The 26718-nt window shown below is 35.6% G+C and overlaps 1 protein-coding gene and 1 pseudogene across 1 annotated transcript in view; one reads left to right on the top strand and one right to left on the bottom strand.

Moving 5' to 3' along the window:
- Positions 1-26497, top strand: part of LOC145263016 (organic cation transporter protein-like) — an 83756-nt gene extending 57259 nt beyond the window's left edge. The window contains exons 7-11 of the mRNA XM_080119849.1: positions 473-793; positions 9874-10073; positions 12970-13127; positions 17824-17978; positions 25953-26497. Coding sequence (XP_079975975.1) covers positions 473-793; positions 9874-10073; positions 12970-13127; positions 17824-17978; positions 25953-25992 — 874 coding nt within the window. The 3' untranslated portion in view covers positions 25993-26497. The remainder of the gene's footprint in view (positions 1-472; positions 794-9873; positions 10074-12969; positions 13128-17823; positions 17979-25952) is intronic.
- LOC145263439 (U2 spliceosomal RNA) lies at positions 5353-5478 on the bottom strand (annotated as a pseudogene).
- Positions 26498-26718: the final 221 nt, after the last annotated feature.

Genomic DNA, 26718 nt, shown 5'->3' on the forward strand with positions numbered 1-26718 from the left:
ATTTGAGAAAGCAATCATAGATCATAGTGTGAATACTACGCATATATAAGTAATATACATATGCGAGTATTTGGCAGCGTAGCATTGTGCATGTGTGTTTGTTTACCTTGTTAGTGTGTGTATAGCTGTGAATGGCAATTCGTTTATGTTCGTCTGATTGTTGCTAGTGTGTGAGCGAGATAAAAGAGGCTTGCATGTGAGTCATTAGTGTTCCCCTTTTTCCTCTTCGACCAAAGACAGGCCATGAAGCAGACGTTATTAGATCTCTTCCAACGATTTTCATTGAATTAAAATACTTTTATGTTAACACGTTCCTGTGAAAACTAACTTGCTTTGGGAATTGAAAAAGGAAAGTGAATTTAAATGGAGCGTAGAAGGAAAGAAGCCAGCAATTAGAGCCGTTTGCTTTTTAACGTTATTCAGAATCGTTTTTGCATTTCCTTAAAAATTCATGCATTCGTTTTTATTTCAGTGGAATAAACGAATCTCCAAGATGGCTTATCAGCAATGGTAAATTGAAACAGGCCGAACAAATTTTTGGTAAAATATCTCGCATGAACGGTACTACATTTTCCGGAATGAAGCAAGAGAAAAAAACATCGAACGTAAAGAATACAGATGAAACTGAACCGGAAGTGACGTATATGAATGAGGCACTACCGTTAATAACGGACATAGATAAAACAAACCCGAAAGTGACGGCCATTAAAAAAATTACACTAAATACATGGTCGATAAGATTGCTAAAATCCAAAGTCCTTTTCCTGCGATTCTTTATTTCGTCATTTATTTGGTATGTAGATTTCTCTCTTTTTCTTTTTCATATATGTTAATGCGGGTTGTCATCAACAGTTTTTTTTTGGGGGGGGGGAGATGTTGTTTGGTTTTTCAACTAGCTCCCGTCTGTAATTCTCTGAAAAATCAAATGTAGACGTACCTCTTTTGTTGGGCTATCCACGACTTCTTGGTGTTGGTTTTCTGTCTGAAATGGCTGCTGGCACGAACATCCTCGGCGATAAACAATGGCACGCAACACAGTTTATTTTATATAAACGTGTTATAGAATGGAAGAGAGAGAGTGGGGGAGGAGTGTGAGTTATAGTGTAGAAACGTTGACCGGAAGTCAAGATAAGCTGATCGGATTGCGTGTGAGTATTGTGATCAGGTTAGCTGAATCGGGGAGATTTGGTTGGGACTTGGAAGAGAGCGGACGGCTTCGACGTTATCTCCTCCCCTTCGCTGGTAGAAATAAGACCGAGAAGAAAAAAACCACACAGGCCAAATTCACTTTCCATTCTTCTGCGATCGATCTGGAAAGTGAATAAAAAACTATAGAACCAGTCTTGGAGTGAAATGAATCTTCGTCCCCAAAAACAGGTACCAGTCTCCTTCCCAGACGAGATGTTCCAGATGTACCAACAAAATGGCAGAAGGTATGTTGAAAATGCATGTCACACACACAACGACATTAACTCTGATAAGATAATCAAACACTCAATCCTTTATGATACGACAACGTAACAAACAATCAATTTGGTGCTCATGTAGTAGAATGTACCCTGTCTCTAGATGAAACAATAAGACTCTTCCTAAGACGGACAACAACAACAACAACAACAACACAGAATATACGTCATCTTCAGTATATGACAAAAGAATTTAACTATTTATTTTACAAGAAAATTACAATATGTTACAATTGAAAAAATAATTAATAACAATGGAACTTTAATTGACCTAGCTACTCTTATCTAACTTATTGCACTGGGGAATAGTGGTGCCCCTCCCCTTTTGGCGGAGAGACAAAATTATACATGCTTATCTCATGCTGGTCGGCCGAAAAAGAGAGGGAGTCAGGCAGAATGGGGGCAGAGCAGACAACCATTGTATCTCTACGCAGCGGCCTAATCACTCTGCAAAAATAAAGCTAACCGTGGCACAAAATAATGCCACAGACTGGATTATAGAAAATGTCAGAATTTTATTTTTTTTATCGACGTCGCTATCAACAGGGCAAAAGGGAGGGTGAGGGTGTCAGCATTTTGGCAACCTATAAAATTCACCTAACCCATACTCTCCTCCTCATCTTGACCTCGACTAGCAGTCGTTGGAGCCTGAAGGGTCTTTTTCAGCTGGCGAATGTGGGTGCGTCTCTGTCACTCACTGAATCTCTCTCTCTCTCTCTCTCTCTCTCTCTCTCTCTCTCTCTCTCTCTCTCTCTCTTTGTGTTGGTGTCTTTTCCTTTTTCTTGGTAGCCACCATCATTGCTTGACGCTGATTGGCTCCGGTCGGTAAAATAATCCCAGAAATCAACTTTGTGAGCCCTTTTTTAAATTAGTTCCAGATAAGACATCGGAGAGTAAAGACTTGTTTCTGGAATTCCGTCGAGCCCCAACGTAAAACACTTAACCTTCATTATGGGTGGAAGGCCTTTATTGAGTGGTTGAATTCGGTGCTTTAAAACACACCATTTATTGAAGAAGTTAAAGAGAAAGGAGACCGACGTAAGAAAGATTGGCCGAGTTGGTCATTATATTTATTTTAAACTATGGGCGAGAGACCCGTCAACTGTGAGTTATTTCTTTGTCCCTTTTAAAACGGATAAAGAAACAGCGAGACGACATTTTTCAGAGAAAAGGAAAATTATTTTTGAAGAAAAAGAAAAAGAAAAGGAGACCAACCCTTTCAGAGAAAGGAAAAATTATTTCTGGAGTATTTGAAGAAAAGATAACCACACTTTTCAGAGGAAAGGAAAATTATTTCTGAAGAAAAAGACAGAAAGAAAAGGAGACCAACCCTTTCAGAGAAAGGAAAAATTATTTCTGGAGTATTTGAAGAAAAGATAACCACACTTTTCAGAGAAAAGGAAAATTATTTCTGAAGAAAAAGACAGAAAGAAAAGGAGACCAACCCTTTCAGAGAAAGGAAAAATTATTTCTGGAGTATTTGAAGAAAAGATAACCACACTTTTCAGAGAAAAGGAAAATTATTTCTGAAGAAAAAGACAGAAAGAAAAGGAGACCAACCCTTTCAGAGAAAGGAAACATTATTTCTGGAGTATTTGAAGAAAAGATAACCACACTTTTAAGAGGAAAGGAAAATTATTTCTGAAGAAAAAGACAGAAAGAAAAGGAGACCAACCCTTTCAGAGAAAGGAAAATTATTTCTGGAGTATCTGAAGAAAAGATAACCACACTTTTCAGAGAAAAGGAAAATTATTTCTGAAGAAAAAGACAGAAAGAAAAGGAGACCAACCCTTTCAGAGAAAGGAAAATTATTTCTGGAGTATTTGAAGAAAAGATAACCACACTTTTCAGAGAAAAGGAAAATTATTTCTGAAGAAAAAGACAGAAAGAAAAGGAGACCAACCCTTTCAGAGAAAGGAAAATTATTTCTGGAGTATTTGAAGAAAAGATAACCACACTTTTAAGAGAAAAGGAAAATTATTTCTGAAGAAAAAGACAGAAAGAAAAGGAGACCAACCCTTTCAGAGAAAGGAAAAATTATTTCTGAGGTATTTGAAGAAAAGATAACCACACTTTTCAGAGAAAAGGAAAATTATTTCTGGAGAAAAGACAGAAAGAAAAGGAGACCAACCCTTTCAGAGAAAGGAAAAATTATTTCTGGAGTATTTGAAGAAAAGATAACCACACTTTTCAGAGAAAAGGAAAATTATTTCTGGAGTATCTGAAGAAAAGATAACCACACTTTTCAGAGAGCTATACTTTTAAACCTTTTGAAGGTTTTGTTTGTTTGAAAAAAAAGACAGACAGAGAAAAAGAAAGAACAAGAAAAGAACTTTGAAAAAAAACTTGCAAGCTGCATGATTGTTTTTCTTTCAGGAAAGAAAGAGAAAAGAACTTTTTGTTGAAAGAATTTAAAAATTTGAAAAAAGAATATTTTCTATTTTGAATGTGCTTTTCATTTCAGCCTTTCTTTCAAGTAAGAATTATTTTTTTGTATTTGTTTTTTTTTTGTTGTTGTTTTTTTTTTTTTTTTGCTTCATGTTACATGTTTTTAAAACCTGAGCTTAGGAAAATATAAGCAAACGTAACATTTTATTTTCTTTTAATAAATTCGGATCATTTTAAACTCATTTCTGGTCGGTATTTCATTTTCTCATTTTTCTTTGCTTTGCTTGTTTTTCCCCCCTTTTCCCCTCTTTAATTCGTTACCCTAAAAAGCAGAAATTTTCGTCAAAAATATGATTTTTAACTCTCCACCCCAAAAAATAACTCCACGTAAACCTTTTAATTTTAGACAAATATCTTTGGCTATTTTTCTACAATAGCCAATAACATTACGTTTTATATAAGTCAAAATACAAAAATGTAGGTAGAAGAGTAACTTATCTTACCTATATAATATATGTTTATTTTTCAACCTTCTTTCGTTTTGTAGGTATTGTAAAAATATCTGTCAGGCCCTGCTATATTCACATAGTCTGTCCTACAAACGTATAATGGGAAGACATGCTGGCACATGTTTCCCTGTTTTAAGCTAAACATCCAGTCTAACGTAAAGGGGAACCCCACATTTTGAAAGGCGGGACAATCAAATCACAAGAAACCTGTTGCTAAGAGATAAGATACATTGCACAAATCTTTGGTAAAATATCTCACATGAACGACATTTTCCGGAGTGAAGCAAGGACACTGAAAATATAGAAAACAAATGAAACTGAACCGGAAGTGACGTATATAATGAGGCGCGACCGTTAATAACGAACATAGATGAAATAAAACCGAAAGTAACGCACAGAAGAAAAGTTATACTGAATATTTGGGGGTCATACAGTAAAAAAAGGGAGGGTGAGTGAATTTGATGGAACAGTAAAGTGGAACAGAACAGAACAAGAAAAAGGGGTTTTTGTCGACACAGCGAGGTACATTTTTCTACTGTAAAAAATGGAAAATATATTATCCACATATCAGATTCTTTTATCCATGCTAACCCTAAAAGGTGCGTGTTTTAATCCTTACACTCCCAAAAGGGGACAATTTCTCTCCTCAATTCATCTTCATAAAAATTTTATTTTAATCCAGAAAATTTCAACAAAATCCAAAATGAAAAGAAACAAGGCCGATAGCCATTAGTCGCGTGGTCTCGTGTGATGAATGAATGCGTGAATGTAGGATTGACACGAAATTCTTAAAGATAAACTAAAATGACCGAAAATGGGCTGAAATGACTTAAATAAATAAATGACTTAAAATGACTTGAATGAACTTAAGGATGAATTGAATGAACTTAAGAATGACTTGAATGCTTAAAAAATAACTGAAATCCTTCAAAAACAACTTGAATGATCTGGAGAATGACTTGAATGACTTTGAGACTGACTGGTTGTAACGTGGGTGATCATTTTACATTAAATTAATACAGAAAAGTGATCCCCCACTTTATATCACAATAAGTACAGCATGTAGTAAGAACAGATACTACACTTTGATCTTTGCCAAAAGGCCAAGAAAAGGGCATTTATTTGCTTCCCCACCGAGCAAAACCAAAGTCTTATATGTGGGGCTGCCCCCACATGTGGTCTTTGCTTGCAGTATCTGCCGGAACAGATACTACTTTGATTTTGGCCAAAGGGCCAAGAAAAGGGTATTTATTTTCTCCCTCACCGAGCAAATAAGGCGCAATGCCGATTTTTATGTGAGGGGGTGAAGGGGAAATGGGGACCAACTCTCAGGGGAGTAGGGGAGCTGGATAGTGACAATTGGTATGAAGGGTTGCCCCTACATTGACCAAGGTCTTATATGTGGGGTTGCCCTCACATATTGTCTTTACTTGCAGTATACGATCACGTTAGAGACATTGATGACGTCACAGGCAAAACAGGAAGGAACACGTGGCAACAAAAAGGAGGATGATAAAATAATTGCGGTTGTTAAAAAAGGAGTCGAGTCATTCTTTGTCTTGGTTTCCTTTGCGACGTAGACTGCATACAACGTATGGGTCCTGTGTGTAGTGTTACACATTTAGATCCTCTTAAATCGCTCAAAAATCGAAAATTATTCAAAATACTTCTAGAAAGCAACCAAATAAATGTAACCAATCGTGCGAAAATGTACCTAGTCTACTAGTATTTTGTTTAATTTTCGATTATTGTGAGATTATCGGAGTCCAAATATCTATAACACAATTGCCATTTTTTTTCGTTTAAATTCAACAGACATTGATATTACTTTTGTTATAATATAAATAAACGCTTTAAAATAAGTTAAAACATAAATAAATTATTAATGTAAGTAAAAGTTCGTTTGCTATATATTTAGTTTCTAATACTGTTTTGTTTTGTTGGCTATTGTAAAAATGCTTCTTTATGGTTTTAAAGAAAATTATATTTCCTACCTTAAAATAAATGTAAAATCATTTAACTCCAAGGAGCAGTTACTTAAGTTTCGAGGTGCCTTCACTAAGTTTCCGAACTTTTTCGTATACACACTTTTATTGAGGGTACACACCTGGAACTCTAGTCCCCATTCGAAGTAATCTTCTCCTGCTGCAATGCACTTGTTGTACCGTTCCGACAACTTCTGGAAGGCCACATGGAAATCCTCTTGTGTAAGCGTATCAATGACTCACGTCACAGCCTCTTTCATCTCAGGTGTCTCATATCGACAGCCTCTAAGGTTTTTCTTCAGCTTAGGGAATAACTAAAAGTCACAGGAGCAAAATATGGACTATAATGAGAGTGGGGAACTGTCTTTATGTCCATGAAAATGTGTTTCTTTCTGATCTTCTATCAGCAGACTTTTTTTTATTATTATTATTATTATTACATTTTCACCCCAAACAAGGTAAATTGCCACTTTGGTGTAGGGGGCTACTATCAGGGGCAACAACTACTGGGTTACTATGTAGGGATTTGGGCAGCAAGATGTTGGTTAACGTTACACTTGAACTTCTGCACGTCAGTACTGTTGGGGAAGCAGGGACCTGGAATGGAATTCCAGAGTCTAGCCGTCCTGGGGAAGAAACTATTGGAGTAAAAAGACCTTTTACATCTAGGGATCTCTACAGTGTGGGGGTGGGATTTAGCAGCCTGTCGGGTTTGTCGAGGGTGTTTACGTCGTGCGGGCACAAGTGATTGCAGTTCGTCAGAGCATTCACCACTAAAATACTTGTAGAAGAGGCAGAGGGATGCAACATTTCGTCGATGAGACAGAGGCTGAAGCTTAGATGCTAGTTTAGGGCCTATCAGGTTTGCGACTCTCTTTCGAACCTTGTCAAGGAGCGAGAGACTAGTAGCAGATGCACCAGCCCAGATGTGACAGCAACACTCCATACATGGGCGAATGGTGGCCTTATAGAGGTACAGGATACTTTCGGGTGTTAGTAGTTTTCAGCACGGTAGAGATAGCCCACCTTTCTTGCAGCGACCCTAGCAATGCCTTCAATGTAATTGTTCCAACTCATGTTTCCTGTGAACGTTAGGCCAAGGAGTTTGAAAGATGTACTCTCAGATAAAGACTTGGGACAAACCTTGTGCAAATCTTCTGCATCTTTAGTTCGTTACGAATAGTTGTGTATTCACTGACATCAAAGTATACACTTGTTGTTTCTATAGACACACGACGGTCCTTATCCATGAAATTCTTTATTTGGCCAATCAATTCTGATGTTCTATATTACCTCTCCTCCTACACCTCTCATCATCCAATACAGACTTCTTGCCTTCCTTGAATCTCTTATGCCACTCAAAAACTGATGCTCGATTCATACAAGATGGTCCAAAAGCAGTTTGAAGCATTCCATACGTTTCTGTGGCATTTTTTTTTTCAAGTTTAAAACAAAATTTTATTGCATATCGTTCTTCTAAAGTGTTGTTACGGCCAGATTGCATTTTTGAAATTCACCAGTTGTGACAGTCAGGCTTTAGTAGGGTGTATTCCAATTCCTGTTGTAGCTGTTCATTTGAACATGAAATCTTAAAAATTGATCAGTCATCTCATAAAGATGTATAGCAATAACGTACTGGATTTTCAAGTGTCTACGACTATTTTAAATGCCCGTACGAAAAACGTCTGGAAATTTATTTAAGGTACCTCGTATCTTACATGTACCAAAACAAACGAGTTTAATGATTGACAACTTATTATTGAAAGGGAGATCGACCGAACAAAAAACAAAACGAAACCGAGTAGTCACTTTAGTTAAAGAAAAAAAAAAGCAACTCATGGATTTTCCATTCATAACTTTTCCCCCGTTATAACAATCCTTATTATGTTCCCCCTTTTTAGAACTTCCGAAAATATCCCTCAGAATCTTGTAGCGTTCATTGCAACTTTCAGAGTTGCTTCCTGGTCCTTAAAACGTTTACTCGTTCAGGTTCTACAGCACCGACTCTCTGAATAGTTTTTTATTAACGTTTTTGGAACACTATCTTGCTCGTTCGAATACTTCGTCACAAGGTCGATATATTGAGTGTGTAATAAATTGCGAACAGACGGGCTTACCTGACAAACGCTCGAGGTGTGCACTCTGCAAAGCGGGCACGTCCAAAGAAAAATGGCAAGATGGCGGCGGCCGGTTAATATTGCCAAGTAATCACGCAAAATCTCGTGTTCTCTCGCACACACGAGAGTTCAGCTTAGCATAAAAACGGGTCACTGTGAGCAAGAAGGGAGAAGGAAAAACGTAGTCAAGACAAAGACGACGCTTCTGACGACTGAGAAGAAAAAAGAAGAAAAAAAGCAAGAAGTAGAAGAGGAAGAAGAGAACGATACATGAGAAGACGAGGTGTGTGCGGTTTTGAGTAAATCGAAACAGACAGAAAAAAAAACTCTGATTACATTGAGGTGAGTCTTTTAAATACCTCATTTTACGTTCGAGTGCCTAATTGCTAGTTGCCGTGGATCTAGAAAATGTGGTCATCAAGAAAGAATCGAACGACGGGTCAAGTAGGAAGAATATATTGTACAAGAAAGTGAATAAAAAGAAAAGTTTCCGTAAATTCCAACTGGTAAGTTAAACGGTCTATAGTCTCGCGTTAAGTCGCGAGAATTCCCCACGAGAGTATTAGACTCGGGGTTTTTATGATGGTTAGAAAAGTCCATTACGAGCGAGTGGGTAAGTTGCCATAAAGGTTAGCAAGTGCTAACTAAACGCGTGGACAGTTTTGTGAGTAAAACATTGAAGAAAACATGCTTAAACAACAATCATGAAACGAAAGTGAAAAATGTGTGGAATTCTAATTGGATGGACCACCTATTCTTGGAATTTTGGTTTATATCCTGAGGCGTTCTTACCAGGAAATGCGGACAGATCTGTTCAGGATTTGTTTTAAAGTTCAGAGTGCTTCTCTTTTAGAAGCGCTGGCTTGACTTTCCCTACTTTCCTGGCCTTGTGTCATATCTACCTTTGGTAAAAAGGGCGTAAATTCTGCGACTGGTGCTATTCCCATGGTCTCGAGTCGTGATCACAGTCACATTCTTGTTGATGTCCCAAAACCGATAATCACTTCGGCAGAAAGTAGATTATTTCGAGGCTTTTTTTTCCAGCACGTTGAGGCATAATTCTCGGCAGTCCTAAGAGGTTCACCCTGCCAGGCCTTACCTTCTGTCTTTCGAGTGAAGTAAGTTTATTGCTTACTGCCTGACGGTGTTATTCAGGATTTTTTTAATAAGCTACAGTGCTCCTCGCTTAGGGGTGCTGACTTGTCTTTTTCCTTTTTTCATATCTTCATGCAGTTTGCGGCAGTTATGGTTCCAGAATCACAACGTATACTTCTGTAATATATTTTTGTTAGCACACTTTTTGTTAATTATGCAACTTTGTCTTGACTATTATCAGCCTGCAAAGCCACAACGCTTATTTCACGAATTAATTATATTTTTATCTTCATTTTCATTTCTTTTCTAACAGGGGCATTGTCAGTGCAGTGTACTTTGGTTCAATATTGAATGACAAGATTTTGAGTGTGAACATCTACACGAACGCCCTCATACGGCAAGGGGTTGAAGTTGCAGCATACATCTTTCTTATCCTTACAATTGATAACTGTGGACGGAAACCTCTACTCTTTGCGTGGCTGTTGATTTCTGGCTGCGTTGGCGGAATTTCAAGTATGTTAAACTATTCGATTAAAAGGTCTGCAAAGATCATGTATGAGTGTTAAATACGGAAATCGACATATATCTAATGTGTTAAATACGGAAATTGTCATATATTTAATGTGTTAAATAAGGAAATTGTCATATATTTAATGTGTAAAATACGGAAATTGTCATATATTTAATGTGTTAAATACGGAAATTGTCATATATATAATGTGTTAAATGCGGAAATTGTCATATATTTAATGTGTTAAATACGGAAATTGTCATATATTTAATGTGTTAAATACGGAAATTGTCATATATTTAATGTGTAAAATACGGAAATTGTCATATATTTAATGTGTTAAATACGGAAATTGTCATATATTTAATGTGTAAAATACGGAAATTTTCAAATATTTAATGCGTAAAATACGGAAATTGTCATATATTTAATGTGTAAAATACGGAAATTGTCATATATTTAATGTGTAAAATACGGGAATTGTCATATATTTAATGTGTTAAATACGGAAATTGTCATATATTTAATGTGTTAAATACGGAAATTGTCATATATGTAATGCGTAAAATACGGAAATTGTCATATATTTAATTCCTAAAATACGGAAATTGTCATAAATTTAATGTGTAAAATACGGGAATTGTCATATATTTAATGTGTAAAATACGGAAATTGTCATATATTTAATGCGTAAAATACGGGAATTGTCATATAGTTAATGTGTTAAATACGGGAATTGTCATATATTTAATGTGTTAAATACGGAAATTGTCATATATTTAATGCGTAAAATACGGAAATTGTCATATATTTAATGTGTAAAATACAGAAATTGTCATATATTTAATGTGTTAAATACGGAAATTGTCATATATTTAATGTGTAAAATACGGAAATTTTCAAATATTTAATGCGTAAAATATGGGAATTGTCATATATTTAATGTGTTAAATACGGAAATTGTCATACATTTAATGTGTAAAATACGGAAATTGTCATATATTTAATGTGTTAAATGCGGAAATTGTCATATATTTAATGTGTTAAATACGGAATTGTAATATATTTAATACGTAAAATACGGGAACTGTCGTATATTTAATGTGTTCAATGAGGAAATTGCCATATATTTAATGTGTTAAATACGGAAATTTTCACATAGTAAATATGTTAAATACGGGAATTGTCATATATTTAATGTGTTAAATACGGGAATTGTCATATATATAATGTGTTAAATGCGGAAATTGTCATATATTTAATGTGTTAAATACGGAAATTGTCATATATTTAATGTGTTAAATACGGAAATTGTCATATATTTAATGTGTAAAATACGGAAATTGTCATATATTTAATGTGTTAAATACGGAAATTGTCATATATTTAATGTGTAAAATACGGAAATTTTCAAATATTTAATGCGTAAAATACGGAAATTGTCATATATTTAATGTGTTAAATACGGGAATTGTCATATATGTAATATGTAAAATACAGAAATTGTCTTATATTTAATGTGTAAAATACAGAAATTGTCATATATTTAATGTGTAAAATACGGGAATTGTCATATATTTAATGCGTAAAATACAGGAATTGTCATATATTTAATGCGTAAAATACGGGAATTGTCATATATTTAATGCGTAAAATACGGGAATTGTCATATATTTAATGCGTAAAATACAGAAATTGTCATATATTTAATGCGTAAAATACGCTATTTGACATTTGCCCTTAAAGCCGCACATTAAGGAGATTATCCATCATCTAGAGTCTATTTTTTGGCACTTTTTACAGCCGTAAAATGTTTCAATTTTAGTCATTCGTATTTCTAGTTTTTTCGTCTGGAATAGAAAATATCTGATGTTTCCCAGACCTGATAAACCTCTTGCCTTCAAATTAAGATTAACAGATGAAGCAGAAATTGGAATACATCCTACTAAAGCCTAATTGTCACAGTTAGTGCATTTCAGAAATGCAATCTAGACGTGAGGACACTTTAGAAGCAAGATAGGCAATAAAATTCTGTCTTAAACTTAGAAAAATTCCACAGAAATATATGGAATGCTTCAAACTGCTTTTGACCTATTTTGCCTGAATCGAGCATCAGTTTTGGAGTGGCATAAGAGATTCCAAGAAGGTATATAGTCTATGTGGGGATTATGAGAGGTGTAGGAGGAGTAAGGAAGTTATAACATCAGAATTGATTGGCCAAATAAAGAATTTCATGGATAAGAACCATCATGTGTCTATCGAGATAATAAGTGCACTGTTTGGTATTAATGTGTGAATTGTACACACAATTATTTGCGGAGAACTGAAGATGCAGAATATTTGCGCGAATGCACCAGTTTACAATTCAAATCCTTGTCAAAGACTATTGACCAAGATGGGCATCAAGACAGTTCCTCGCTAGTCCAGAACATGCTCCCTGTGACATTTCGTGCTTCCTTAAGCTAAGGGAAAGCCTTAGAGACTGTAGTTATGAGACAATTGAGGAGTTGAAAGAAACTGTGACGAGGATCCTTGACATGCTCACACAAGAGGACTTTTACATAGGGCCTTCTAGAAGCTGTTAGAATGGTACAGCAAGTGCATTGCAGCCGGGGGAGATTACTTCGAGGGAGATTAGAGTTACATGTGTGTACTTTTAATGAAAGTACCCACACGAAAAAAGTGTGGAAACTTATTGAAGACACTTTGTACTTTTCTATCTAGTATAGGGTTTGTGATAATGGGATCTACCCAGGCATTATCTCCTCTTTTAGCATGGATTTAATGTAGTATCTGTTTTGTTATCATCAGACAATCCTCGCAGGCATTATTTTTGGGTAGGGATGTTAATGACTTGATGTTGCTGTTGTGTTATTTTAATAATTGTTCTACTTCTAGATATGTGGTTTGGTAGATTTGCCATCTCGTCAGCTTTTGGAATACTCTTCATTACAACAGCAGAAATTTTCCCGACTGTTGTTCGGAATTATTGTTTTGCATTAAGTTCAAGCGTCGGCAAGATATATTTACTTATAACTCCTTACATAGTACAAGCAGTAAGTACAATCTTTATCTCTATCTCTATCTCTTTCTCTCTTTCTTTCTCTCCCTCTCTCTCTCTCTCTCTCTCTCTATATATATATATATATATATATATATATATATATATATATATATATATATACAGTCCTGTTTAGTTGTATCACAACTCATCAGTGCCGCTAAACTAGCACCTCTCCCAAGCCGAGCATCGAACCTAGAACCGTCGTGTTGACAGTCGGCAGTTCTACCCCTCGACAACGGAAGCGATGCCCGCAACTAATCTATCCGAATGTCTATTTAAATAAACATCCGTCTGCTACTTGTAAAGTGCTCAAACGCTTGTTTGTAAACAAACCGCGAGCTTCGCATTTTTCAGCCAAATTGGTATATATATATATATATATATATATATATATATATATATATATATATATATATAGAGAGAGAGAGAGAGAGAGAGAATACAAGAAAATACAAAAAAATTAATATAAGCTAAAAAAATAAATTTAGTATGACCATAATCTTCGAAACGAAAAGTTACGGTAGATTGTGTCGGTTACATAAACCATATAAGTTATCCAAAATGGTGTTTTTCTAAGTTTTTAAAGGAAAACATCTGATGAGTACGTGACTAAATATGCAGCAATAACATAATTTGGCAGACCCTTAGTCGCAATACGAAACAATATTGTAACCGTTACTTTTTGAAAAAATAATAAATGACCAACTGAAAAAAAAAAACTTGATATTTGGAACTTGAAGAATTATTATACTACACTATATATGCTCTGGAACCCAATAAAAAAGCTATTCATTGAGCTTGGACGTTTGGAAAATTTATATATGAAAAAAATATTGTTCACTAGCAAGACCCGTTAACCGGCGTTGCCCGGTGGTAGTATACCCCACCCCCCGCATAAAAAGTTCAAATACGGCTGTTATTTTTTTTAATTAGCCAAATATTAAATTACTAAGGTCTGTACTGCTAAAATAGCCTAATCAGTTGTTTTATTTTTTAATAAGTTTAATAATAATATGCACCTCCAACGCTCGCCACAGGTTTACCCCCTCCCTTGTATGTAACACTATGTAAGTGTAATTTAATATTATAATCCTAACTTTTTTACCATTTAAAACAAGAAGCTTTAAATAAACTAGTAATAATTTTTACAAATTTTTTACAGCATACAAAAATAATTTAAATGCGAGACAAAAATCATTCCCATGTATTGACGTTTTTGAAGCCGTAGACATACCCATGTTTAAGAAATCTAGAAAAAAATATTCATCCTCTACATTGGTTACGCAGTTTTGGTACCGAGCTAATTGTAAATATTGTTTTCAGGTTAAATTCTAGTTTTACGCTAATTTTTTTTAATATTGACAAAACACCCTTCCCCCCCCCGAAGGTTAAAATGGCTTTGAAAATAAAAGCAATATTATTTTAGCACGGTAACAAAAATACATAAGTACCCAAAATTGTACTTCGTATTCTTCAACGCTTTTAATCTTCTCTTCTCTTCTTCTCTTCTCTTCTCTTCTTCTATCTATCTTCTATTCTATTCTATCTATCTTCTATCTATCTTCTCTTCTATCTTCTTCTATCTTCTTCTATTCTTCTTCTCTGCTATTCTTTTTCTATCTATCTTCTATCTATTCTATATAAATAAAATGAACTCATTTTTTCCCGTCTGATTTTGACATTAATAGGATTAAAAATCAAGATATTTCATGCAAATATAATATGCACAAACGGCAGAACAATATCTGAGGTGTGTTATAGGCTTATTATTTCTCAAATTCCTCGATAATCTTAGATTTCTATACTTTTTCTGCTGAGAAGTCACGGCCAAAATCGGTTAAGATCAATGGAAGTGGTAAAATATTTTCTCTCTAAAAAATTCCTCCTCCCCCTGCCACCACTTAACACCGTTTGGGGATCGTTCACAAGGAACAGTTGAGAAGAGAACACCGGTTTGGCTTCGTAGTTCTTTCATGTGAAGTTATTTAAAATCACTAAACTAAGCTGCAGTGCTCTGTGGCGTAGTGGTTAGCGTGCTGGACAATTCACATTATATTTTCACGTTCGCGCCGACCTACCGTAGTCGTTTTTTTTTTTTTTTCCTAAACAACTGGAATGGACTTTTCTTGGTGGCCGAACTGTTAACGTTGCAGATGTTGTTTTTTTTTTTGTTTTGTTTTTTTTCACACTTTATTTTCCTACTTTTACGCATGACTCCGGGTTTGATCCTTCCTACTTACCTACCATAACATTTTTTAAAACTCCCCTCCCCGTCCCGGAAACAAACACTCGGTCAACGCCGGGTACCCCCGCTAGTTATAAAAGAAAAAAGAAAAGAACATGTACTCATTGTCAAACTTCGGTAATTCCGCAGTTTTAAGTGTGTTTTTCCGTGATTCTCGGTGGGTCCGGTAGCGCTCGGTGAATGACGGAAACCGCCGGATTATACCGATTGAGCAAAAAGAAGCGTGAGCGAACAGACGTTAAAAATTGGAAGCAAAAAAAGTAATGGAATGATTTTAATAGGAAAACAAAAAAGAAAGAGCAGAGTATCAACCTCCCCATGTTAAGAACGGCGTTCGGAATAAACACACCCAACCTCGGAAGTCGTTCTTAACACAGGGAGGTTGGGGGTGTTTATTTCAAAAGCCGTTCTTAACATGGAGATGTTGGGTGTGTTTATACTTCGCTTGGGCAGGTCGTAAGAAAAATACACAAATAACTTTGCACACACAAACAAAACCAAAAAAATCACGTCACAATAATAATGTAATAATAGCGTGATTAAATTATACTCATCTAAAGTTAATGAAACTTTTTTAATTAAAAAAAAAAAAAAGCAAAAGGAAACGCCAAATTTCATTCCGTCAAAAAAACAACTTTCTACAAAAAAAAACTTGAATAAACATATAATTATATATGGAGTATTGCTGTCATATTTGGGCCGGTGCATCGGCTACTAGTCTCTCGCTCCTTGACAGGGTTCAAAAGAGAGTCGCAAATCTGATAGGCCCTAAACTGGCATCTAAACTTCAGCCTCTGTCCCATCGTCGAAACGTTGCATCCCTCTGCCTGTTCTACAAGTATTATAATGGTGAATGCTCTGAAGAACTGCAAGCACTTGTGCCCCCACGACGTGAACACCCTCGACAGACCCGACAAGCTGCAAAATCCCACCCCCACACTGTAGAGATCCCTAGATGTAAAAGATCTTTCTACTCCAGTAGTTTCTTCCCCAGAACTGCTAGACTTTGGAATTCCATTCCAGGTCACTGCTTCCCCAACTGCACTGACATGCATAAGTTCAAGTGCAACGTGAACCAACATCTCGCTGCCCTAATCCCTACATAGTACCCCAGTAGATGTTTCCCCTGATAGTAGCCCCCTACACCAAAGTGGCAATGTGCCTTGTTTGGGGTGAAAATGTAATAAAAAAAAAATATGAAAAACTACGTTCAGTATTTTTTATAATCCAACCACGGTGCTGAAGTCAATGTTTTTGATTGAAAAACAAAACTAATTCTTTTGATAAATCTCCGTGTTGCGTGCCGATATGTATCGGGGTTTGACTTTTTTCTTGTGAGTTTGCATTGTTTTATCTCCACTTTAGGTGTGTGTGTGTGTGTGTGTGTGTGTGTGTGTGTGTGTGTGTGTGTGTGTGTGTGTGTGTGTGTTTTCCCTGTGTAGTCGAAAACAGCTAAGCCGATTTTTATGAGACTTCACACGAATTTACTTCATGTGCCTCACAGTGCTTTTAGATGGTTTTTGTATTGGAATGTCTCTGATAAGTATGAATAACCGAAATAATACAATGAAAGAAAGAACAGGCGATTTGGACCAAACTCAACACCTTACACAGCCCAACATTACAAGTGAATTTGAGAAGTTTTATTACCACACAAGCTGAAAGTCCCAGCATATAAAACCAGCAATATGTTCTTTGATATGACATGGGCGCGTTCGAAATAAATGTTTTTGTTTAGAGCACAATAGAGCATGATACTTGACTTTTGCATTTTAAACTTTAATTCAAGCCATTATATAAAATAATTTTATGAAATCGACAGTAGGTTCTCTATAGTGCAATGTGAGTTACAATGTATTTTGGACTAAGTCACTGCGGGGAAGTATACGAAGCTTCCTCCTGGTGCACCGGGATGGGTCCCCAACTAGAGCAGGCAATCAATCGATTTGATTGAAAAATTGGGCACTTTCACCGATTTTGCTGACAATAAAAATATGGCAGTGTGAAACATTTTTTTGATCATTTGATCATCATTCAATCCCGGGCATTAACAAGTCTCCTGTCTAGTTGTTTTTATACTTGTAAACCAGTGCTCGCGCCTGTGGTGAATGTCAATGTGAGAGACGACGACACGTTCAGAACAAATGGATAAAGTCGAATAAAAAAACACGACAAACAGCGTTGGGATTGAGGATTGTTGAGTTTGGTGCATGCTTCTACGTGTCATTAAGCAATTCTCAGATTTGTCGCTGCATATAACAATCTGGATTGCTTGCGAATATTTCCGACTTCTCCAAAAACACGTGCAATGGTTATTTTGAGCCGAAAGTTATAACCTTGATTTAGCACTTTAACCACGTATTTAATTCTATATATAAAACTGATCTGCTTATTAATGGCTGATACCTGAATATTTAAAGTGTCTTTTTGATTTTTATTGCAGGAAAGTCGTCTGTTCAACATTGAAATGGATTCAATTTTTCGCACGATTTACTTTGGGTTCTTCGCCATTCTAGCAGGAGTGATGTTATGGGGCCTGCCAGAAACGAAAAGACAGAAATTGCCAGAAACAATTGAAGACGGCGAGAACTTGGGAAGGTAAGAACATAAAAAAAATGATTACTCAAGGTGGGCTCCCTCTACCGTGCTAGCAAACTATTCACATTTTCCAGTATCCTCTTTTTCTATAAATACATTGAGTATTATTGCCACATCTGAGTTGGCACACAAAACGCTAGTCACTCCCTTCGCACTTTCTACTAAGCTTCAACCTCTGTCCCATCACTGAGATATTGCATCTGTGCACTTGTTTTTCATAGAATTTGCTCCGATGAAATTACTGCACTTGTACTGCCTCGGCATAAATAGCAACGACAAACCCGACTAGCAACAAAATCCCGCCTCTTCACTATAAAAGTCTCCACATGTTGGACGATTTTCTAGCTTGATAGTTTCTTGTTCTCTTACTCTCACTTAGCCCCTTATACAGTCGAAAAAAAATAAAACGCTGGATGACTCTCTGAATTAGTGTATTGTATGTAATGTTACCGATGTCTATGCCCGTCTGTGTCCCACATTTCGATAATTTAAGTTCAAGAAGAAAATAATTATTAAGACAATATTAGTCTCTCTCTCTCTCTCTCTCTCTCTCTCTCTCTCTCTCTCTCTCCTAAGTAAATTCTTTCCAAATAAAATCTTGAAGAAAACTCAGCAAACGTCTCCTCTGTGTCATCTTTCTCCATTAAAAAAAGCGACAATAAAGAGAATAAAAAAAGAAACTCGTAGAACCACTCATATGTATGCACAAGGGACATTTTAAAAGTAATGCCTCCTATTTTTCCACGAGAATGGATCAGAGGGATTGTAAAATGCGCTGTTATGATAACTGAACCTATGCGTTCATGGTCTGAAAGTTCTATCGCTCTGTTGCAGATACTGACGGTGTGAGAATCGAAGAAAAGACACCCTTGTTATAGAGGCGCATTAGAAATAGAGATGTGTATTCTTCTATGCACAAAACATTTGAACTAATCAACATTTACCGGCTCCTATAAAACATTTATAAAGCCGATACTGATGTAAGCAAACTTAGGAGATGAGTACATCGATTTCAGAGTGACAACAAAGATGTAGGTGACAAAGCGCGATCCGGACTTTTACGACTGCGGCATTAAACGAAACTAGGAAAAGCGAATTATGAATGATGGTGACTATGTAGAAAATTACATTTTGGAGCACAAAAGGTCGCCTGTTTTAATGGTACAACTCCCGTCTTCATAGCTCTTCAACATTTAAGTCTTTGAGCTAAAAAAAATAGAAGGTCTTACTTTTGAAAAGACGCTCGTAATGTTGTATATTAATCTACTAAGGGGGAATGTCGTGTGATCGTTGAGTGGCCCAGTCTATTTGTTTGTTCATATGCCGTTGCCTGTGTGTGTGTGTGTGTGTGTGTGTGTGTGTGTGTGTGTGTGTGTGTGTGTGTGTGTGTGCGTGTGCGTGTGTGTGTGTGTGTGTGTGTGTGTGTGTGTGTGTGTGTGTGGTACATGTATTTTTGAGACATACCTTCATGCGTCGTCGATGTTGGGCCACCTGAATTCATCTCGTGTCTTGGAGCGAGACTGGTACCTGTTTTGGGACGAAGATTTATTTACTCCATACGATGAATTGGTTTTATAGTTTTTTATTCACCTTCCAGATGTCGACCGCAGAAGGATGGGAGTGAATCTCTGGCTTGCGTGGTACACGTCAGCGTCCCCCCCCTCAACGAAGGGGAAGGAACGACTGTTAAGCCGTCCGTCGCCTTTTATGTCTAAAACCAATCTCCTCGATTCAGCTAACCTGATCACATGACTCACACGCATCCGATCAGCTGACCCTCGTTCCTGTAAACGTGTCTACAATATAATTTACACACCTCCCGCTCTTTCTCAAGCCATTCTCTAACAGTAAGTGTCGTGATTGACATTTTTTTACGATATCACATAAAAAAAAACAATCCTTGCACTGCGTCACTTTTCATAATTACGGCGCATCAACCGTTTGGGGGGGTAATAAAACGAAACTGAACGTACATTATATATTTTTCTCTCGTGCCCCTTGGCTGTGTCTCCGAGTAATTTATGTCCTGCCGATCATTGCATCTGAAACAAAAGCTCTCTCAATGCAGTGCAACTAACGCAAGCCTCTTTTCTTTCTGTGTTTTATCAAGTCATCTTGGTTTGCCACGATCATCGTTTCTCATCCTATGAAAAGGGTAGGAGCGTATCTATTTTTGCTATAGTTTTAGCTGCCATTTATTTCTATTCTGTTGCCTCCGCGTAATGTCTTCCTATCCATTCTCTCGGAGAATCAGAGACAGACTTTTTCTGGACTGCTCTCTCCGGCTCCATGAAACAGATTCCCACTAACTCGTATCAATCTCCCTCCAAGGTCGCGTTCAACGAATCGTTCTCGGACGTAGCAATCCACATCACGTCATTTCAACGATTGCTTTGCCTGTTTGACCTGTCTCTAATACACTTTTTTAAATAAACAAACAACCAGCATGTACTTATAAATTCTAATCTGAAAATAATGAACTCCTATTTCTTATTCTATATATAATGAATTGGTCTCAACTGCCAGTCCGTCTACGTTAGGCCCATTATACGACACGGTTTAACTTTCACTCACTTTAATCTGGATAAACTAAACGTATAGAAATTTGCTTTGCAGTTTATTGCTTATATCGGAAAGTATTTCTTACTAGAGTGCGGGCTATATTTTGTCACCTCTCTATCAAGTGCTTCCCCTTTATCCTTGTAACAATTCACATTTGTATTAAGTGTGCATTTTTTAATAAAGCTCCATAAATAGGGGAGGCAGTATGGATTACGAGTTGCAGTACAGAATAGGTAAGTCCTCAGCAGCATTTAACCAGCTTTGCTAGATTTAAAGAAAGAAAACGTTCGTCCTCAAATCTAAATTAAGATTTTATAGCGGTAGTGTCTAGTCCACACTACCACATGCGTTTGATGCCAAGTGCCATAAAAGAGATTCAAGGGATCGAGTCAAGAGTTCTGAAACCCAAAGCAGGTCGTATCATCAGTAATCTGCAAACGACGTCTAGACTAGCTCGGGCATCTTCTTATTATAAATTTTCCTAATGTTTGTCTGTCTGTGGGTCTGTGTGGGTGTGTGTGGCGTGGTTTATCTCAGCCTACAGGCAATTCACTCAGGCAAGTAAGGTATCGAAATGAAGCTTATGACGCAGCGGATGTCTTAGTGATATTTATATCCATGTTTGGTGTATGGAAATGAAAAATAGAATGAAAATAAAATAACGATTTACTAAACAACGTTTTATTTACTGGATATTTTTCCTGTACAAGGACTACAGTTTTCCCAGATGAGCAAACTTGGGTTCTTGTACTTTAAAATGCGCCCTAGCGAGAATTGTATACGAAGTGCTCCAATGAGCTCCTGTGAGAGAAAAAAGATGGAAAGACCGAAAATGTTAGAAGCAGACAATCACGAGAGATTTGATTACAATGGGAAGAAGCTTAAGGAATACTGTGAATTTGAGTTCAGGTCGAAAATGATTGCATGCTTTGATTGTCTCATGCACTTGATCGGCACGAAAATCCTTTATTTAATCCACGGAGGAAGCATCTTCTCGTTCCCTGGGTAGAAGTCCTAAGTAATTTGTAAGTGTATTTTGAGTATCACCCGCACTGAAGACTGAACCTTCGACCTTTGAAATGTAAGTTTTACAATCTAATGTTTACCAAATACTTTATCCACTAACCCATGGATTCTTGGTACTTAGGGGTCATCGAATTTTATATGTTTGTCAAATGTTTCACGACTGGGCATGCGCGGTCGTGACACATGACAGCTTCCTTATGTTTACGATACGTAGTTTTGAAAACACTTTTTTGAGATCGTGTCAAGCTGGTTAAATGGTTATCGGACTTGACTCAATGTGTTTAGGTTTTCGTTTCGATCTCAGCTTTAGTATTTTAGCTAATGGAAGTTCTCCTGTGTGAGCATGTCAAGGACCCTTGTCATAGCCTCTTTCATCTCCTCGATTGTTTCATAACGACATCCTCTAAGGTTTTCTTTCACTTTAGGGAATAACCAAAAGTCACAGGGAGCAAGGTTTGGACTATAAGGAGAATGAGGAACTGTCTTGATGTCCATCTTGGTCAAATAGTATGTGATACGGATGGAGTTGTGGACTGGTGCATTCGTATAAATCTTCCGAATCTTAAGTTCCTCGCGAATAATTGTGTGTACAGTTCCCAGACTGACATCAAACTATGAACTTATTGTCTTTATAGACACCGGGCGGTCCTTATCCAGTGAACTCCGTTGTTCTGACATCCTACTCCTTCCACACCTCCCATCATCTCTCACAATCTCCCTGACTTCCTTGAATCCCTTATGCCACCCAAAATTGATGCTCTAGCAATGCAAGATGGTCCAAAAGCAGTCGGAAGCATTCTATACGTTTCTGTTGCATTTTTTCCAAGTTTAAAACAGAATTTTATTGCATGTCATTATTCTAAATTGTCATCATTACATTTTTTTTAATTCACCAGCTGAGACGATCAGGTTTTAGTATAATGTATTCCGATTCCGGCTCTATGTACGTGTGGTGTTTTATCATAGAACGGAAGACAGAGCAAAACCTCTTTACTAGGCTTTACCGAACTAATTTCACGGCCAATAATAAACGTAAGAGCAAATAGTAAACGTAAGAGCAAATAGTAAACGTAAGAGCAAATAGTAAACGAAAGAGCAAATAGTAAACGTAAGAGCAAATAGTAAACGTAAGAGCAAATAGTAAACGTAAGAGCAAATAGTAAACGTAAGAGCAAATAGTAAACGAAAGAGCAAATAGTAAACGTAAGAGCAAATAGTAAACGTAAGAGCAAATAATAAACGTAAGAGCAAATAGTAAACGTAAGAGCAAATAGTAAACGTAAGAGCAAATAATAAACGTAAGAGCAAATAGTAAACGTAAGAGCAAATAGTAAACGTAAGAGCAAATAGTAAACGTAAGAGCAAATAGTAAACGTAAGAGCAAATAGTAAACGTAAGAGCAAATAGTAAACGTAAGAGCAAATAGTAAACGTAAGAGCAAATAATAAACGTAAGAGCAAATAGTAAACGTAAGAGCAAATAGTAAACGAAAGAGCAAATAGTAAACGTAAGAGCAAATAGTAAACGTAAGAGCAAATAGTAAACGTAAGAGCAAATAGTAAACGAAAGAGCAAATAGTAAACGTAAGAGCAAATAGTAAACGTAAGAGCAAATAATAAACGTAAGAGCAAATAGTAAACGTAAGAGCAAATAGTAAACGTAAGAGCAAATAATAAACGTAAGAGCAAATAATAAACGTAAGAGCAAATAGTAAACGTAAGAGCAAATAGTAAACGTAAGAGCAAATAGTAAACGTAAGAGCAAATAATAAACGTAAGAGCAAATAGTAAACGTAAGAGCAAATAGTAAACGTAAGAGCAAATAATAAACGTAAGAGCAAATAGTAAACGTAAGAGCAAATAGTAAACGTAAGAGCAAATAGTAAACGTAAGAGCAAATAATAAACGTAAGAGCAAATAATAAACGTAAGAGCAAATAGTAAACGAAAGAGCAAATAGTAAACGAAAGAGCAAATAGTAAACGTAAGAGCAAATAGTAAACGTAAGAGCAAATAATAAACGTAAGAGCAAATAGTAAACGTAAGAGCAAATAGTAAACGTAAGAGCAAATAGTAAACGTAAGAGCAAATAGTAAACGTAAGAGCAAATAATAAACGTAAGAGCAAATAATAAACGTAAGAGCAAATAGTAAACGAAAGAGCAAATAATAAACGTAAGAGCAAATAATAAACGTAAGAGCAAATAGTAAACGTAAGAGCAAATAGTAAACGTAAGAGCAAATAATAAACGTAAGAGCAAATAATAAACGTAAGAGCAAATAATAAACGTAAGAGCAAATAGTAAACGTAAGAGCAAATAGTAAACGTAAGAGCAAATAGTAAACGAAAGAGCAAATAATAAACGTAAGAGCAAATAGTAAACGTAAGAGCAAATAATAAACGTAAGAGCAAATAGTAAACGTAAGAGCAAATAGTAAACGTAAGAGCAAATAATAAACGTAAGAGCAAATAGTAAACGTAAGAGCAAATAGTAAACGAAAGAGCAAATAATAAACGTAAGAGCAAATAGTAAACGTAAGAGCAAATAGTAAACGTAAGAGCAAATAGTAAACGTAAGAGCAAATAGTAAACGAAAGAGCAAATAATAAACGTAAGAGCAAATAGTAAACGTAAGAGCAAATAATAAACGTAAGAGCAAATAGTAAACGTAAGAGCAAATAGTAAACGAAAGAGCAAATAGTAAACGTAAGAGCAAATAGTAAACGTAAGAGCAAATAGTAAACGAAAGAGCAAATAGTAAACGTAAGAGCAAATAATAAACGTAAGAGCAAATAGTAAACGTAAGAGCAAATAATAAACGTAAGAGCAAATAGTAAACGTAAGAGCAAATAGTAAACGTAAGAGCAAATAATAAACGTAAGAGCAAATAATAAACGTAAGAGCAAATAGTAAACGTAAGAGCAAATAGTAAACGTAAGAGCAAATAGTAAACGTAAGAGCAAATAATAAACGTAAGAGCAAATAGTAAACGTAAGAGCAAATAGTAAACGTAAGAGCAAATAGTAAACGTAAGAGCAAATAGTAAACGTAAGAGCAAATAGTAAACGTAAGAGCAAATAATAAACGTAAGAGCAAATAATAAACGTAAGAGCAAATAGTAAACGAAAGAGCAAATAGTAAACGTAAGAGCAAATAGTAAACGTAAGAGCAAATAGTAAACGTAAGAGCAAATAGTAAACGTAAGAGCAAATAGTAAACGTAAGAGCAAATAATAAACGTAAGAGCAAATAGTAAACGTAAGAGCAAATAGTAAACGAAAGAGCAAATAGTAAACGTAAGAGCAAATAGTAAACGTAAGAGCAAATAATAAACGTAAGAGCAAATAGTAAACGTAAGAGCAAATAGTAAACGTAAGAGCAAATAGTAAACGTAAGAGCAAATAGTAAACGTAAGAGCAAATAATAAACGTAAGAGCAAATAATTAACGTAAGAGCAAATAGTAAACGTAAGAGCAAATAGTAAACGTAAGAGCAAATAATAAACGTAAGAGCAAATAGTAACGAAATGTTGAAGAACAACAAAAACTCAGCTTTTTTAAAAAAAGAAAAGGAACGTGTGCAAAATCACGTGCCATAGAAACTTTTACTTTAACGGAAATATAACAATGCGTGTTGATGAAATCACTATAACTGGAAAAAAACAGTTATTTCTCGGACAGAATACTGATTGAATGAAGCATTCTCTATTCAATATTTTCACCAAAAAACATAATTATAAAAACTATTTCATGTAATTTCAATAACATTTTATGGAAAAAATTTTAATTAAATATTATAATATTTTTCTATGTATGTATCTTGTATTTCTCTTGTTCGTGTAAACATCAGCGCAATTTTTTTATATAATCTTGAAAATAAAACATGTAAAGAATTGATATCCCGGGTCACAAAGAAAAAAATCATTTTAAAACTGGTACATTTTCTAGCAGTTTATTTAAAGAACTATGGGTAGATATAACAGCTAAAAAAAACTTTCAATGATAAATAATCATTTTCTTTCGAATCTGAATTGCATTTAATCAGTAATGAAGAATTGTTTTGGCTTATTTTTATTAAATGTCAGTAAAATCAAGTAATATAATTGCTAAAATTGACTTTTTACAAAAGTTTTATTTAAAAGTCTGCTTAAACAAACGCCACCAATAATTTTAGAGTATTATTCAATAAAAAAAAACAGGCATCTATTCACTGAACTACGGGTCCATTTGTTGAATCTCTACGGATCAAGGTAAGCATTGTCTGACAATAGCGGTTTCAATCCTACCCAAAGCAGGTCAGACGATGATTTGACCAAAACGTGGTGAGACAACCAGACGTTTTTTGTAAACATTTCTGCATGATCACTAAAACACATTCCTTCTTTTCCAGAAAAAAAAACGCTTCGATACAAGAAAAAACGAGGAACTGAATAAACATGAACAATCCAATATAAACGATGTTCGATAGAATATAACTGCTGGCCAAGCTTCGACAGCCAAAAGAACTTTTAAATCTTCTTTCTCCTCATTCGAACCCTTGGACTGATGTCCGCTTATTTTAATGACGATTATATAACCTTATGACTATCAATCCGCTCATATACCTATCTACATGTATGGATAAAAAATATGTTCTAATTTCGAATTTGACATAATTATAAAAAAACAAGAATATAGAAAAAAATATTTATCGTGTACGGACCTATTATGGAACAAAGATGTCATATTCCAAAAATCACGTAAATTGATCAAGATTTTTATTTTTTACTGAGAAAATAAAGATTTATGAAATATAAATTTTTATTGCTTTCTATATTTATCGTGTACGGACCTATTATGGAACAAAGATGTCATATTCCAAAAATCACGTAAATTGATCAAGATTTTTATTTTTTATTGAGAAAATAAAGATTTATGAAATATAAATTTTTATTGCTTTCTTTCATTTTTTTAAGTCTTTGAGATGAGGCTTCATAGTATGTGTATTCATTTTTTTGTGGATTGTTATCCTCTATCAACTGCAACATGGACCTCACACATATCCTCGAAATACCAACACGAGGACACGGAGATTCAAAAAACATTATGAAAAAAAAAGAAATAACGAAAACAAAAACGGACTCTTCAGTCTCTGGTGATGCATTTTCTAAAGTTCG

Source organism: Euprymna scolopes, chromosome 38 (assembly GCF_053919585.1).
Source record: "Euprymna scolopes isolate OS-2025 chromosome 38, ASM5391958v1, whole genome shotgun sequence".
NCBI lineage: Eukaryota > Metazoa > Mollusca > Cephalopoda > Sepiida > Sepiolidae > Euprymna > Euprymna scolopes.